The following is a 13,702-nucleotide window of genomic DNA, read 5'->3' as shown; positions in this document are numbered from 1 at the left end:
ACTTTACATCTTTTCACAGCAGCAGAGTTCTTATAGTAAAGTAAGTTTTCTAAAGGAATTGGTAGTATTAGTGTTTTAAATATTTAGTTGCACTATTTTTGATGTAACTATAGTTCAAGATTTTTTTGCATTTTAGGTACTAGCCTGGAAAATACAGAACTTCAAAGACTGCAAGTTATCGACGATATCAAAAATTACAAAGCAAAATCTGTAAGGAAACCTTTTCAATGTACTTAAGTAAGCATAATTCATTCTGTGAGAGTGCTCTTAAGTTATAAACAATAGTTCCTACCTAATTTATTACAGACTATTTTTGAAATAAATCCTACAAACAAGAGCACGGCAAGTGAAATCATGAGGATGACACGAAATAAGCAGCAACATATAATCCAGAAGTTTCAAAAGTTGAAAGAAGAGAAGCAAACAAGTGTATCCAGGAGCGTGCCAAGCTCAAAGGATCTCTCTGCTGGGCAGGAGGCTGATGATGAGAACATTGAGGTGAGGGAATTTTTGAGATTACTGTAAAATGCAAATTGTGATTTATTCTGGCCTAAATTGAAAGGATGAACAAAAGAATGGATTTTGTTAGCATGCAGTCTAAATTATTGGACAAGTAATGAAGAAGCTTGGTGTGATGATTTGGATTAGCGTTTATTTTCAACCTTGGCTGCAAGGGGAGTGTGCGTTCTTGTGTTAATCTGATGTGTAAGACTGGAATCACAGTGGCAGCTATGAAACTAACAGTGCATCTGTTTACTAAAGTACTTTAATGAAGTAAATTTGATGTCTGACACGTATATGACTTCAGACCCATAGTGATGGCACTCCTATGTGATAAAGCAAGGTCAGCTGAGGATAGGCAGTAATTGTTGCCCTTGCCTGCTGTGCCCATATACCCACATGTATTTCTTTACATAACATTGGGTAGTAATGAACCTTTGGTTAAAAATAAAAGTACACTTGTATCTTTGGTTGCCCAGTCAGTTAGTTGTACAGCAGCTGCCTTTCACAGACCAAAGGATGGATCTGCAAACATTCTGAATGCAGTGACATAAAAACTTAATGCACTGCATCTACCGGTTTGAGCCACGTTTACTGATTATGGAAGGAGTTGATGAATTGCCTGGACAGTGAATCACGTTTAACTACAAAGGCTGAGAAATTGTTCTTCCCTCAGGATTTGGTCCGATGATGATAATAGCAGGCTTTCCAAAATCATTGTGGCTTTTGCTGTAAGATCCGGATGAATTATATTCTCACAGTGTGACTAGAATCTTTTTTTGTGTTTGTTGGGGTGGAATGACAATCAGATATATATTACCATGTTTTTAGACTTATTGGGAGCTTCATAGTTAAGAGGTCAGTTTCTTTTAAGCAGTCGATGCAGCAGAATGTCTTCATGAAAAAAGCAAGTGCCGACACTTCAAAACATGCTTTTTATGTGTGATACCTAATAAGGTTTTTTTAATGGTAATTTTCATTATAATGTTTGGATATAAAATGTTGGTAGATGTGTGAAATTGACAATTTTCACCAGATTTATCTTTTTTGTTTTAGAAAAGCCTTTTAAATTTGTACCAAACCAGAAGATTTTGTCTTTTTCGGTAACATTGTTAACTAACCGTTTCTTGCTCATTGGCAGATCGTGTTCTCGGAAGTTGTGGGAAGGAAGAGAAAGAATAAAGAACCCTCAGATCACCTGCCCAGAAAGAAGAAAGAGTGCAGCAAGGATGATCAGTTTTACATTCCTTATCAACCAAAGGACTTCAATTCTGAAAGAGGGTAAATAGGTGTAAGGCTCTTTTACCTGTGGTTCTGAGAACTGAGCTGGAATAGTTGAAGTCTTACATTATCGCTACTCTATATTCCTGCAGCTCTTCTGTGTTGTTCCCAGTAGTAGATGGTCCACAATGTATATTTGGAAGTGTAATGGCATATCTGTGTAAGAGGATGGTATGATTTAAAATAATCCTGGGAACAGTAAGCAACCATGGTGAATAGTTAGTTTCTAGGCTAAAGACAAGTTGACAGTAGCGTTCCCCCCCCCCCATGCCCCCCCCCCAAGGGTCAGTGTTTGAATCACTGCTTCTTGTGATGACCTAAACATACACAGCACAGTTTCACTATTTGCTGATAACACAAGCTTAGAAGTATAGTAAGTGGGCAGTAGGATAGTGGTTGGGCAAATAGGCAACCACATGGCAGAAAAAAAATAATGTGGAGAAATATTAAAGAGGTATACTTTGGTTGAATATGAAGTAAAACAACAGAATATAAAGCATACCTTTCATGAATGGAGAAGGAAAGTGGGTATAGAGTACATGTGCACAGATGTTTGACGCTGGCAGATAAATTCTGAATTAGTTTTTAGAAAGTTGCTGAAATCCTGGCTTTATCAAGGAGATTGCTCTAAATCTCTGTTAGACACTGCTTGCCTTGTTATGAGAAGGCTGTGTAGAACCCAGCGACCTGCAGAAAGATTTAGTAAAATCATACTGAGGATTAGTGACATGAATGGATACAGCGGGAAAACTGACATTGTTTCCTCTGGGGAGGGGGAATTAAGGGATGGTTCCTAGATACACTGGTGAAACAGCCAAGGAACCTAAAGAAAAGCTCTCTCATGCAGCAGGTAATTGTGATCTGGAATTCATCTCAGCTGCAATTTGGAAACAGATTTCTTTCTTTTTCAATCTTTTTATTGATTTTCATATATACACACAAAAAAAATAACAAAATAATAAGTAAATTATGAATACAATAGACTTGAAATCACATTGATAATAAGATAACAATATCCTACTAAACATCAACAGAAGAAAATACCTTAATCAATCAAGTCCATATGATTATATGAAAAAAAAACAAAAATAACCATTAAAAAAGAAAAAAAAATTGAAAATATGTGGAAAAAAAAGTATATATTAAAAAAAATAAAACACTAAACTAAACTAACATGGGCAATAATAACAGTTTACAAGTATATGATAGTGTCAAAGAACTCCGGAACTCCATACCTGAACATGAATAAGCAGAAAGAAGGTCTGGAAAAGGCCAAATTAATTCATATGAAAATGTCAACAGATTTGATTTCAAAATGGAATTGATGTTGATGAACGATCTCCCATTACTCCCATCGCAGATGTCACCTGACCTGTTGTGTATTTTTAGTATTTTGCATTTATTGCTGATTTCCATTTGGAAATCACTAAGTGATGTGCTTTTAGATCCTAAACATGATTTAGCTTCTAGTAAATCAGTTGACTAATTTGAGGAGAAAGAATAAATGGGTAAAGTCTGCAGATGCTGTAAATCCAAAGGAACTCACACGAAATGCTGGAGGAACTCGGCAGGCCAGGCAGCATCTATGGAAATGAATAAACAGTCGATGTTTCAGGCCAAGACCCTTCTTCAGGATTGGAAAGGAAGGGGGAAGATGTCAGAATGAAAAGTGGGGAGAGAGGAAGGAGAATAGCTAGAACATTGTAGGTGAATCCAGGTGGGTAGGAAACGTAAAGGGCTGGAGGAGGAGTCTGATAGGAGAGGAGAAGCATTCATAGAAGAAAGGGGAGGAGGGGACCCATGGGGAGGTGTAAGGCAGGCAATAAGAGGCCAGAGTGGGGAATAGAAGAAGAGGGGAGGGGGGAGGAAAAAATCTTTCTACTGGAGGGAGAAATTGATATTCATGCCATCAGGTTGGAGGCTACTCAGATGGAATATAAGGTGTTGCTCCTCCATTCTGAGGGTGGCCTCATCGTGGCACAAGAGGAGGCTATGGACTGAAAGATATTGACACATACAGCATTTGAGGCAAATAATTCTCACTTTAAGTCAAAGTCAGAAGATATGCTGATTGGAAGGCAGTGTGGAAATAATTGAATACACCATTTTGGCTATTAGATGATCTGGGTAATTAGAAAATCTGAAATCTATATTGCTATCTAGAAATAGAATCCATAATGATGTTCTGTCCTTATTACTCTGCTTTTCAAACTGATCTTTCCAGTTGTGCAGTGCACTCCTGAACAAGAACTTTATTTAAACAAGAACTCTTTTTTCCCCATTTGAACCCAGGTTAAGCTTAAGTGGGGAAGGTACCACCTTTGAGCAGCAGGCATCTGGTGCAGTGTTGGACTTGATGGGGGACGAAACAGGAGATATGACAAAGCAGAAACAGTTGTTGAAATGGTAAGAATTATAAATGATGTAATTTTGTAACCATAACCCTGTCTTGTTTTGCGTAATGCCTTCAAGTGAACTGTGTGAATGACCCATCTCACCTCCTCCTCACACTTCCTGCAGAGAAACTTGTCTTCAACCAGTTCAAGTTAGTCCATGTGGTATCAAGAAAAGCTGAAGAGCAATGAATCCAATAAGAGTGATGGTGGACGTGGGTGGCAGAAGAATGACATCCCGGCTATGTTGCTGAAATCTCCCCATGCCTCTGGCTTAATTGATGCAGTATAGTTATAAATACTGGGAACTGTGTCCATGTATGGGGTGACATAGCATGACTGTTAGTGTAACTCTATTACAGTGCCAGTGACCTAGGTTCAATTCCACCTCTGTCTGTAAAGATTTTGAATGTTCTCCCTGTGACTGTGTGGTTTTCCTCCCATATTCCAAAGAGATACTGGTTAATTAGTCACATGGGTGTAACTAGACAGCAGGGCCACCTTGGGCTGGAAGGGCCCGTTATTGTGCTTTATCGCTAACCAAATAAAAATAAATCGCCCAATCTGGCTGATTACCGTAGGTCTGTTTTCACTTGTGTAGCAGTGGGATGGAAGGTGACATTCAGAACTTGCCCATAACTAAGTGACACTCCTGGGTTCTGTCAGGACGACTGAGCTGTAGACCACCTTGGGGCTTTGCTGAGGACATTGTAAAGAAGATGAATTCCACAGCAGCTGCCTTTGACACTGAAACAGCATTTGATGGAGTGACCCAGGTGCTAGTGGCTGAAGTGACAGAGCAGAGCAGAAGACGATTGTGGTTGCTGGATGTTAGTCATCTCCGCTCAAGGGAATTAATGTAGGAGGTCCTCAGTTCAGTGTTTTACCTGCACTGCACTTTCTTCATTCTGTTACTGTTTTATCTTGCACTGCCTCAAAGCTCTGTTGAAATGTATTGATCTGTGTAGTAGTCCTCCTTTGGTCTTGATAGACCATGGATTTGCACCTTGGAAAGTTTCCAGGGCGCAAGCCTGGGCAAAGTTTTTTTTATGGAAGACCGGCAGTTGCCCAAGCTGCAAGTCTCCCCTCTCCACGCCACCGATGTTGTCCAAGGGAAGGGCATTAGGTATTGATCTGTATAAATGGTATGTGTGACAAGTCTTCCACTGTACCTTGGTACATGTGACAATAATAAACCAATATACTCATTCTCATCCACTTTATTAATGGCTTTCCTTCCACAATATGCCTAAAAATGTGACTTCAATTTCGGTTCATGATTCCTCTGCAAACAAAATAAACTGTAACTATCTGTAGCAAAAGTTGGGCAATATTCTGGCATGGGCAGAAAAGTAACAAATAGTCGGGCACTGCTAGTCTACAACACACATGATTCTGACTGCGCTAGACATTGGTGACGTTACTGTGTCTGAATCTCGATCACCTGTATTCTGGAGGTCAGCATTTACCAGAAGCTTAACTGGGCAAAGCACTTAAATACTGTACAGGTCAAAATAAGGGTGTCCAGCATTGTGCTTCGCCTAAACTCTCCATCATCTGCGAGGTCGGATGTGTGATGAAACACTGCACTTCCTCATTGATAGCAATAAGAGGGCATGTCCTGGGTGATAAGGGTCCTTAATGACGGATGCCATCCTCTTGCGGCATCGCCTTTTGAAGATGTCCTGGATGCTAGGCAGATTAGTGTCCACGATGGAGTTGGCTATGCTTACAACTTTCTGCAGCTTTATCCAATCCTGTGCAGTCCGTCCTTCATACCAGACGGTGATGCAACCAGTTAGATTGCTTTCCACAGTACATCTGTAGAAATTTGTGAGTGCCTTTGGTGACATACCAATTCCCCTCAAGCTCCTACTAATGAAATCTAGCTACTGTTGTGCCTTCTTTGTAATTGCTTCGATATGTTGGGCCCAGGATTGATCCTCGGAGATGTTGACTCCCAGGAACTAGAAACTACTGTGAAGACTGGTGTGTGTTCACCTTAACTTCCCCCTTCAAGTCCACAATCAAATCCTTGGTCTTACTGATGTTGAGTGTAAAGTCTTGAATTTCAAGTTGGTTTTAAATGCTGATCTCATCTCCATTCTTTTAATTGTGCAGGGACCGCAAAAGAAAGCGATTTATCAGGGACACTGGCAAACAAAATAAGAAAATAAAGACTGAAAGTGGAAAATACATCAATGCTTCATATAAAAAGAACATGTATCCTTTTCATTTGGGTTCTGTTTTTCTCATATTGGAGTGACTTTAATCTATTCCTGCTGAACCTGGCTCCGCGGTGGGGCCTGCAGCCATTGGGCTCCTGGGCCAGCTGCAGTGCTGAACTGGCCATGTGGCTGTGGACTTGCAGTTCAAGTTCTGTGTTTGTTTGCACAGTTCTTTTTCACACATCAGATGCTTGACTGTATGCAGTGTGGGATTTTTTTGTTACTTTGTGGCTGCCTGCAAGACGACGGATCTCAAGGTTGTATATGGTATACAGGTGTTTTCCCCCCCCCCCCCCCATTTACAAAGGTAGAGCGTTCCTATGAAACCTTTCTTAAACTGAAATGGCGTAAAGCAAAGAATCATTAATTTATATTAGAAAAATTTTCGTAGAAGTGAAAATGCTCTTTGTTAATGCAAAAACAGGTTACTAATGTAGGTCTTTTGTAAACCAAAGTGGCGCAAAGCAAACGTTCGTAAAGCGGGGGTCACCTGTACATACTTCGAACTTTGATATTGCTGTGCATTGTGTTGCACTCAACATAAAGAAAGGTAAACTGTACTCTGCTGAATTCAGAAAGTAGTAGTTTTGTTGTACAAAATTTGATCAGACTTGAGCACCTATCCTTAGAAAAGATAAATGTGCCTTGAAAAGGGTACACAGGTGGATGTCCAGTCTCTGTGATACCCCTCCTATATATATCGGTAACCTTTTTACATGTTACTTTCCCTCCACTGTGATCATTGGTTACAAACCTTATCCCTCCCCCCTCACCCCACTTCTTTTCTCTGTAAAATTTTACCATACCTAATGCACACCAGTTTGGGCCTTGTGAACAACTTCTGTTTTAATCACTGCACTCTCTAGATGAACGGTGGCCATGCCTTCAGTTTACAATGTCTCAAGTCTAAAATTCCCTCATTAGACATCTCTTCTTCACAGAAACTAAAGTGGATTCTGGTTAATTAGGACACATTTTGGCCTTGCTAAGCAGCTGCCCCAACTTGCCAAAGTTTCTTGTAAATAGTTGAAAAGGTGTGTGTGTGTGTAAAGACAAACTAATGTTTAACTGAGCAACAAATTATGTATTTAAATGAAATACAGAACCAATTATATAACACTATCATTACTACAGTACTATAAACCTATATTAGTTCCTAATGATATCAACAGAGACATTCATCCAGTGTACCTTACGCTGCTGTGTTCTTTTGGTTGTCTAATCAACCAAATCAGTGCAGGCACCTTGTGCCAATAAAGGACTGCTTTTGTACAATACTATCAACGATTGCATCCTCAAAATCTTCATTTTTGTTATAACATTTGAGATGATTGTCAGTACCTTCAAATTCTTCATAGTTCCTAAATTGTTGAATTGGTGAAATTGTTTCATTTTTACTCCTGGGCATTTCTCGCATCTCCAAGTCTGAATGCTTGAAACCACAGTGAACAAAACTCTTCTGAACTGTCTTAATGTTTATTTCTCGCCAACTATATTTTTGCTGTAAGCACGTTGTAGTGTCCTAACAGCCACACAAGCATACACATCTGACACTAGTTAGAAACTCTTCTGCAACAGTCTGCTGTCCCAATTAAGCAGCATAGTGTCCCAAATAAATGAAGTGACTCCTGGCTATTTTTTCGATTAGTCTTTTTACTTTGAGTTGTCCCAAATAAGCAACTGCCCCGATCGCCCAATTAATCTGAATCTACTGTAGTAAAACTGCTGCTTCACAATGCCAGACACTGGCATTAATTCGTGACCCCAGGAGCCTCAGTGCACATTGCATGTTCTCTCCATGACCATCTCTGTTTCCTCCAGGTGCTCCTAATTCCTTCCACAATTCAAAGGCTTTTGGATTATTAGGTTAATTGGTCACTGCAAACAGCGTCTAGTGTTTAGATGAATTGCAGAATTTAGGGAGTTGATAAAATGTAGGGAGAATAGGGTTAGTATAAATGGATGTTAGGTTCTCATTTTTCTATGACCCTATGACCTCTCATTCCTCTATGATGATATTATGTAAAACCTACATCCCTAGTTAAATGTCAGCTTTTTTACTTGTCAACCTTTGGTGGTTGATGCTCCAAAGTCACTGGGAGTGCTTGTTACCTTGTTAAAGTTGCTGGAAAAATACATGATGCACATGCACACACATTTGAAGGTGGCAGGCCCATTTGAGAGGCACATTTAAAAATAAAGCCTTGACTCTAATGATAGGATAATCGTATATAAAAACAGATGTTTTGCTGACTTTTCATAAAATACTAGTTAGATCCAACTATAATCTTGACATCAACTTTTCAAAAGGATGGTGAATCTTTAAAAGAGGAAGGGGAGGAGATTTATGGTGTGGTTGATAATCTTGATGGGTTTTGAGACAAGAACCATTTGGAGGAATTGTAGTGGCATCTCGGAACCTTTGGGCAAAGACTTTAATCACAAAAGAATCAGATAATTTCAGGAAACTAATTCTTACACAGAGTAGTGATCTGAAGCGTTAATAGGGGAAATGAACTCAATACTAACTTTTCCAAAGGAATTAGATATATACTTGAAGGGGAATGGAATATAGTTAACAGAGGAAGTACAATGGTAGAGGTTATTGAATGGCTCCATCGAGGTAGGATGTCTTGGAATGACTTCCTGTGCTATTTTGTTTATGATTCAAGTCTATATATTGGATTAATTAAATGTAGATGGTGATCTTGGATAGTTAAAAACTTACATCATTAATGTTGAAAATAAAAATCTGATAACTTGCACAAGGTAGGTGAAGAAAGAGCTGGAATTGTTTATATTTGATAAACTTACTTTTGTTTTATGTTTTGCCATTTCTTTATCTTGAAAATGGTGATAAGTTAACACTACAAAATGTATGATTTTCCATAACTGGCAATATTTAGTTATGAAGAATGGAAGAAGAAGTATAAGATAGATGAACGAGTTTCTGATGATGAAGCTGAAAATGAGAATAGTAATCACAGGGGCAAGAAAAGTGGCTATGGTAAGATCATTTGTTAAGTTGATAATTTTACAATCAGTGCTTGCAATTCAGTGTTACACTGAACAATCCATTCAGCGACTGGCTTTATTTCTCTGCCAAATATTAGTGAAGAGCTAACTGCATAAATCTAATCTTACAAAATGTATTTTGCATGCAGACATTTTCTCTATACAAAATGTTTCCAGTTTTGGACAGAGCTCTGCTGTTGATCATATATGGGTGGAAAGTTTGTTGCAGTCACTTAACTGGAAGTTTCAACAAATGCCATAAAATGTTACTGGATATTTAAAGGAAATTATCCTGCTGAATCATAGCTGCCATTGTTGATCACTGCACAGTGGTCACTTAATTAACATAATAGACAATAGGCGCAGAAGTAGACCATTCGGCCCCTCGAGTCTGCACCGCCATTCTGAGATCATGGCTGATCATTCACCATCAATACCCAGTCCCTGCCTTGTCCCCATATCCCTTGATTCCCCTATCCATCAGATATCTATCTAGCTCCTTCTTGAAAGCATCCAGAGAATTGGCCTCCACCGTCTTCCGAGGCAGTGCATTCCACACCTCCACAACTCTCTGGGAGAAGAAGCTCTTCCTCAACTCTGTTTTAAATAACTGACCTCTTATTCTCAATCCATGCCCTCTGGTACTGGACTCTCCCAACATCTGGAACATATTTCCTGCCTCAATCCTATCAAATCCTTTAATTATCTTAAACGTTTCAATCAGAACCCCTCTCAATCTCCTCAATTCCAGCGTGTACAAGCCCAATCTCTCCAATCTCTCTGCGTAAGACAGCCCTGCCATCCCAGGAATCAACCTAGTGAATCTACGCTGCACTTCCTCAATTGCCAGAATGTCCTTCCTTAAACCTGGAGACCAAAACTGTACACAATATTCCAGGTGTGGTCTCACCAGGGCCCTGTACAAATGCAAAAGGACATCCTTGCTCTTGTACTCAATTCCCCTTGTAACAAAGGCCAACATTCCATTTGCCCTCTTCACTGCCTGTTGCACTTGCTCATTCGCCTTCATTGACTGGTGAACTAGGACTCCTAGGTCTCTTTGCATTTCTCCCTTACCTAACTCTACACCGTTCAGACAATACTCTGCCCTCTTGTTCCTGCTTCCAAAGTGGATAACTTCACATTTATTCACATTGAATGACATCTGCCTAGTATCTGCCCACTCACCCAGCCTATCCAAGTCTCCCTGTATTCTCCTAACGTCCTCTTCGCATGTCACACTGCCACCCAGTTTAGTAACGTCAGCAAACTTGCTGATATAGTTTTCAATGCCCTCATCTAAATCATTGACATAAATCGTAAAGAGCTGTGGTCCCAATACAGAGCCCTGTGGTACCCCACTAGTCACCTCCAGCCAGTCCGAGAAACACCCATTCACTGCTACCCTTTGCTTTCTATCTGCCAACCAGTTTTCTATCCATGTTGAAACCCTGCCCCCAATGCCATGAGCTCTGATTTTACTCACCAATCTTCTATGTGGCACCTTATCGAATGCCTTCTGAAAATCTAGGTACACAACATCCACTGGCTTACCCTCGTCTAACAACCTTGTTACACCCTCAAAAAACTCCAACAGATTAGTCAAGCATGATTTGCCCTTGGTAAATCCATGCTGGCTCGGCCTAATCCTATTTCTGCCATCAAGATGTGCTACTATTTCGTCCTTAATAATGGACTCAAGCATCTTCCCCACGACTGACGTGAGGCTAACAGGGTGATAGTTCTCCGTTTTCTCCTTCCCTCCCTTCTTGAAAAGTGGGATAACATTAGCCACTCTCCAATCTTCAGGAACTGATCCTGAATCTAAGGAACATTGGAAAATGATTACCAATGCATCCGCAATTTCCTGAGCCACCTCTTTTAGAACCCTCGGATGCAGACCATCTGGACCCGGGGATTTATTAGCCTTCAGTCCTACCAGTCTACTCATCACAGTTTCTTTCCTAATGTCAATCTGTCTCAATTCCTCTGATACCTTATGACCCTGGCCCATCCATACATCTGGGAGATTGCTTGTGTCCTCCCTGGTGAAGACAGATCTAAAGTACGCATTAAATTCTGTTGCCATTTCCCTGTTTCTCATAACAATTTCTCCCAATTCATTCTTCAAGGGGCCAACATTGTTCTTAACTATCTTCTTTCTCTTCACATAGCTAAAAAAGCTTTTGCTATCCCCTTTTATATTCCTGGCTAGACTGAGCTCATAACCTGATTTTTTCTCTCCGTATTGCTTTTTTAGTTAAGATCTGCTGTTCCTTAAAACTTTCCCAATCATCTGTATTCCCACTCATCTTAGCCCTGTCATACTTCTTTTTCTTTAATGCTATACAATCTCTGACTTCCTTTGTCAACCACTGTGGCCCCTTCCCTCTCTTTGAATCCTTCCTTCTCATTGGAATGAACTGCTTTTGCATCTTTTGTATTATGCCCAAGAATATCTGCCACTGCTGATCCACTGACTTTCCTGCCAGGGCATCCGCCCATTTAACTTTGACCAGCTCTTCCCTCATGGCTCCGTAGTCTATAGTGAATCTATAGTGAATTTAAATAATGGACTAACTAAGTAAGCAATGAAGACAAGATGTGTAAGAGTCAGTTAATGTATGAGTCATTTATTGTTTTGATCCAATAGTTGAGACTTTTTTTGTTAGTACCAACCAGATCGTTGACTTAAAATAACATTGGAATTTATATAGCAAAGGAGGTAGTATTAAAAATTAAGAATGATGTAATCTGAATAAAGGGATAATTAAAGGACAAAAGTAAGTTTGTTGAATTATTTTAAAAACAATGATCCACAGATCTGCTGGGTTATTTTTGGGATTCACGGCAATTCTGGATGTATCACAATTATGGCTGTTCCTTCCACAAAAAGAAATAGATAGAAGTGTTAAGGGAATAATATCAAAATTTACTGATTACCAGATTACTTGGTTTAATTTCAATTTAATGCAAAAGATTAGAGAGGTCATATCTTCAGAAGGACGTGATGTTCCATTTATCAAAAGTTTTTTTTCCCCCAAGGGAGCCAAGGAGCAAACCACTGTTCACCTGCAGTTTTCTGTCATCTTGCTATTATTTTGCTGCATAATACCAACCATCAAAAGATTCTTTAGCCAAAGTTAGTGTTCTTGCTGTATACTCTTGTGAGAAGTTTGCGTTTAGTTCAAAAGGGAGCTGATCACTTGATAAAAGCAATGTCTATAGAGAGTGGATAACAAACAGATAATTATATTTAGAGTAGCGTCTTGTGAAGAAAAGTGCCAACACAGACATTGGACCAGATTTAGCTTTTGCCATTTACAAAAATCCAATGTACAATCTTGCAGGTGGAAGAAGAAACTCACGGTTTTCCTCAAGAAAACCAAATCAGCAACATGGAGTACGATCAGAGCTTAAGACCAAAGCTGAAATTCTTAAGGAAAGAAGGAGAAAGGAAAAAATGCAATTCCTGCAAAGGGGAGGAATGAAGAAGTTCAAGAAGAAGAATCGGCAACATGTGAGAGAAATGAAGACCATGGCGTTTGGGAGAGGGAAAGGGAAAGGGAAAATGAGGAAAAAAATGTAATACAGAAATGCACTATTTTTGCCATTTACAATAATAATGTGGTTCTGGCTAAATTTAGCTGAAGTCCACTTTGCCTTCCCTTTATATATGCTGGTTATGGAATGGAAGTTTATTTAGAATGGAAAGAGGTAATGATATCTGAAGACTGTTTGAAGATATTGATTTTTATACAATCTGCAGCATAAAGACTTTATAATGAAGATTGTTTTATAAGAAGTGTACTGCCTTCATCAAAATATCTCAGAATTACTGTAGTCCAAAGACAGACATTATGCACATTTAATAAAGATAGCTCAGAATTTTTTTTTGGGTTTATTTTTTTAAAATAAATACCTTCTCAATTATATGGTGAAACATGTTTTATTCAAACCATTTTGTTCCTTTGCTAAACTGTAAAATTATATTGTTAGATAATGAGGGTGTCAGATGCTTTCATGAAAATCTCCAAGAGTGTGTCCATTGTGAATTGTTTGAAAAGTTATTAAAATTATGCAACTAAACAAATGTGGGCTAAATTCTGCGAGTCCAAGTTTTTTCTCCTCTGCCTTCTCTCTCCTCTTTTTCCCCACCCCTCCCCAAACCCCCAACTACACACACCCAAAGGACTAATCTCCAAAGTCAGTTGACATGCCCTCGGCAAAGGAAGCTACCTCCCCGTTCAGCCTCTATCAGCTGACCGAGCTTGGAGCAGGGTT

The 13,702-nt window shown here is 39.4% G+C and overlaps 1 protein-coding gene across 1 annotated transcript in view; it reads left to right on the top strand.

Annotated features, from left to right (window-relative positions):
• Positions 1-13,610, top strand: part of ddx54 (DEAD (Asp-Glu-Ala-Asp) box polypeptide 54) — a 41,185-nt gene extending 27,575 nt beyond the window's left edge. The window contains exons 15-21 of the mRNA XM_059988261.1: positions 137-210; positions 307-498; positions 1,643-1,782; positions 4,075-4,188; positions 6,297-6,398; positions 9,310-9,410; positions 12,769-13,610. Coding sequence (XP_059844244.1) covers positions 137-210; positions 307-498; positions 1,643-1,782; positions 4,075-4,188; positions 6,297-6,398; positions 9,310-9,410; positions 12,769-13,007 — 962 coding nt within the window. The 3' untranslated portion in view covers positions 13,008-13,610. The remainder of the gene's footprint in view (positions 1-136; positions 211-306; positions 499-1,642; positions 1,783-4,074; positions 4,189-6,296; positions 6,399-9,309; positions 9,411-12,768) is intronic.
• The last annotated feature ends 92 nt before the right edge of the window (positions 13,611-13,702 follow it).

This window comes from Hypanus sabinus, chromosome 13, assembly GCF_030144855.1.
Source record: "Hypanus sabinus isolate sHypSab1 chromosome 13, sHypSab1.hap1, whole genome shotgun sequence".
NCBI lineage: Eukaryota > Metazoa > Chordata > Chondrichthyes > Myliobatiformes > Dasyatidae > Hypanus > Hypanus sabinus.
This window is presented reverse-complemented; position numbering and strand designations above follow the sequence as displayed.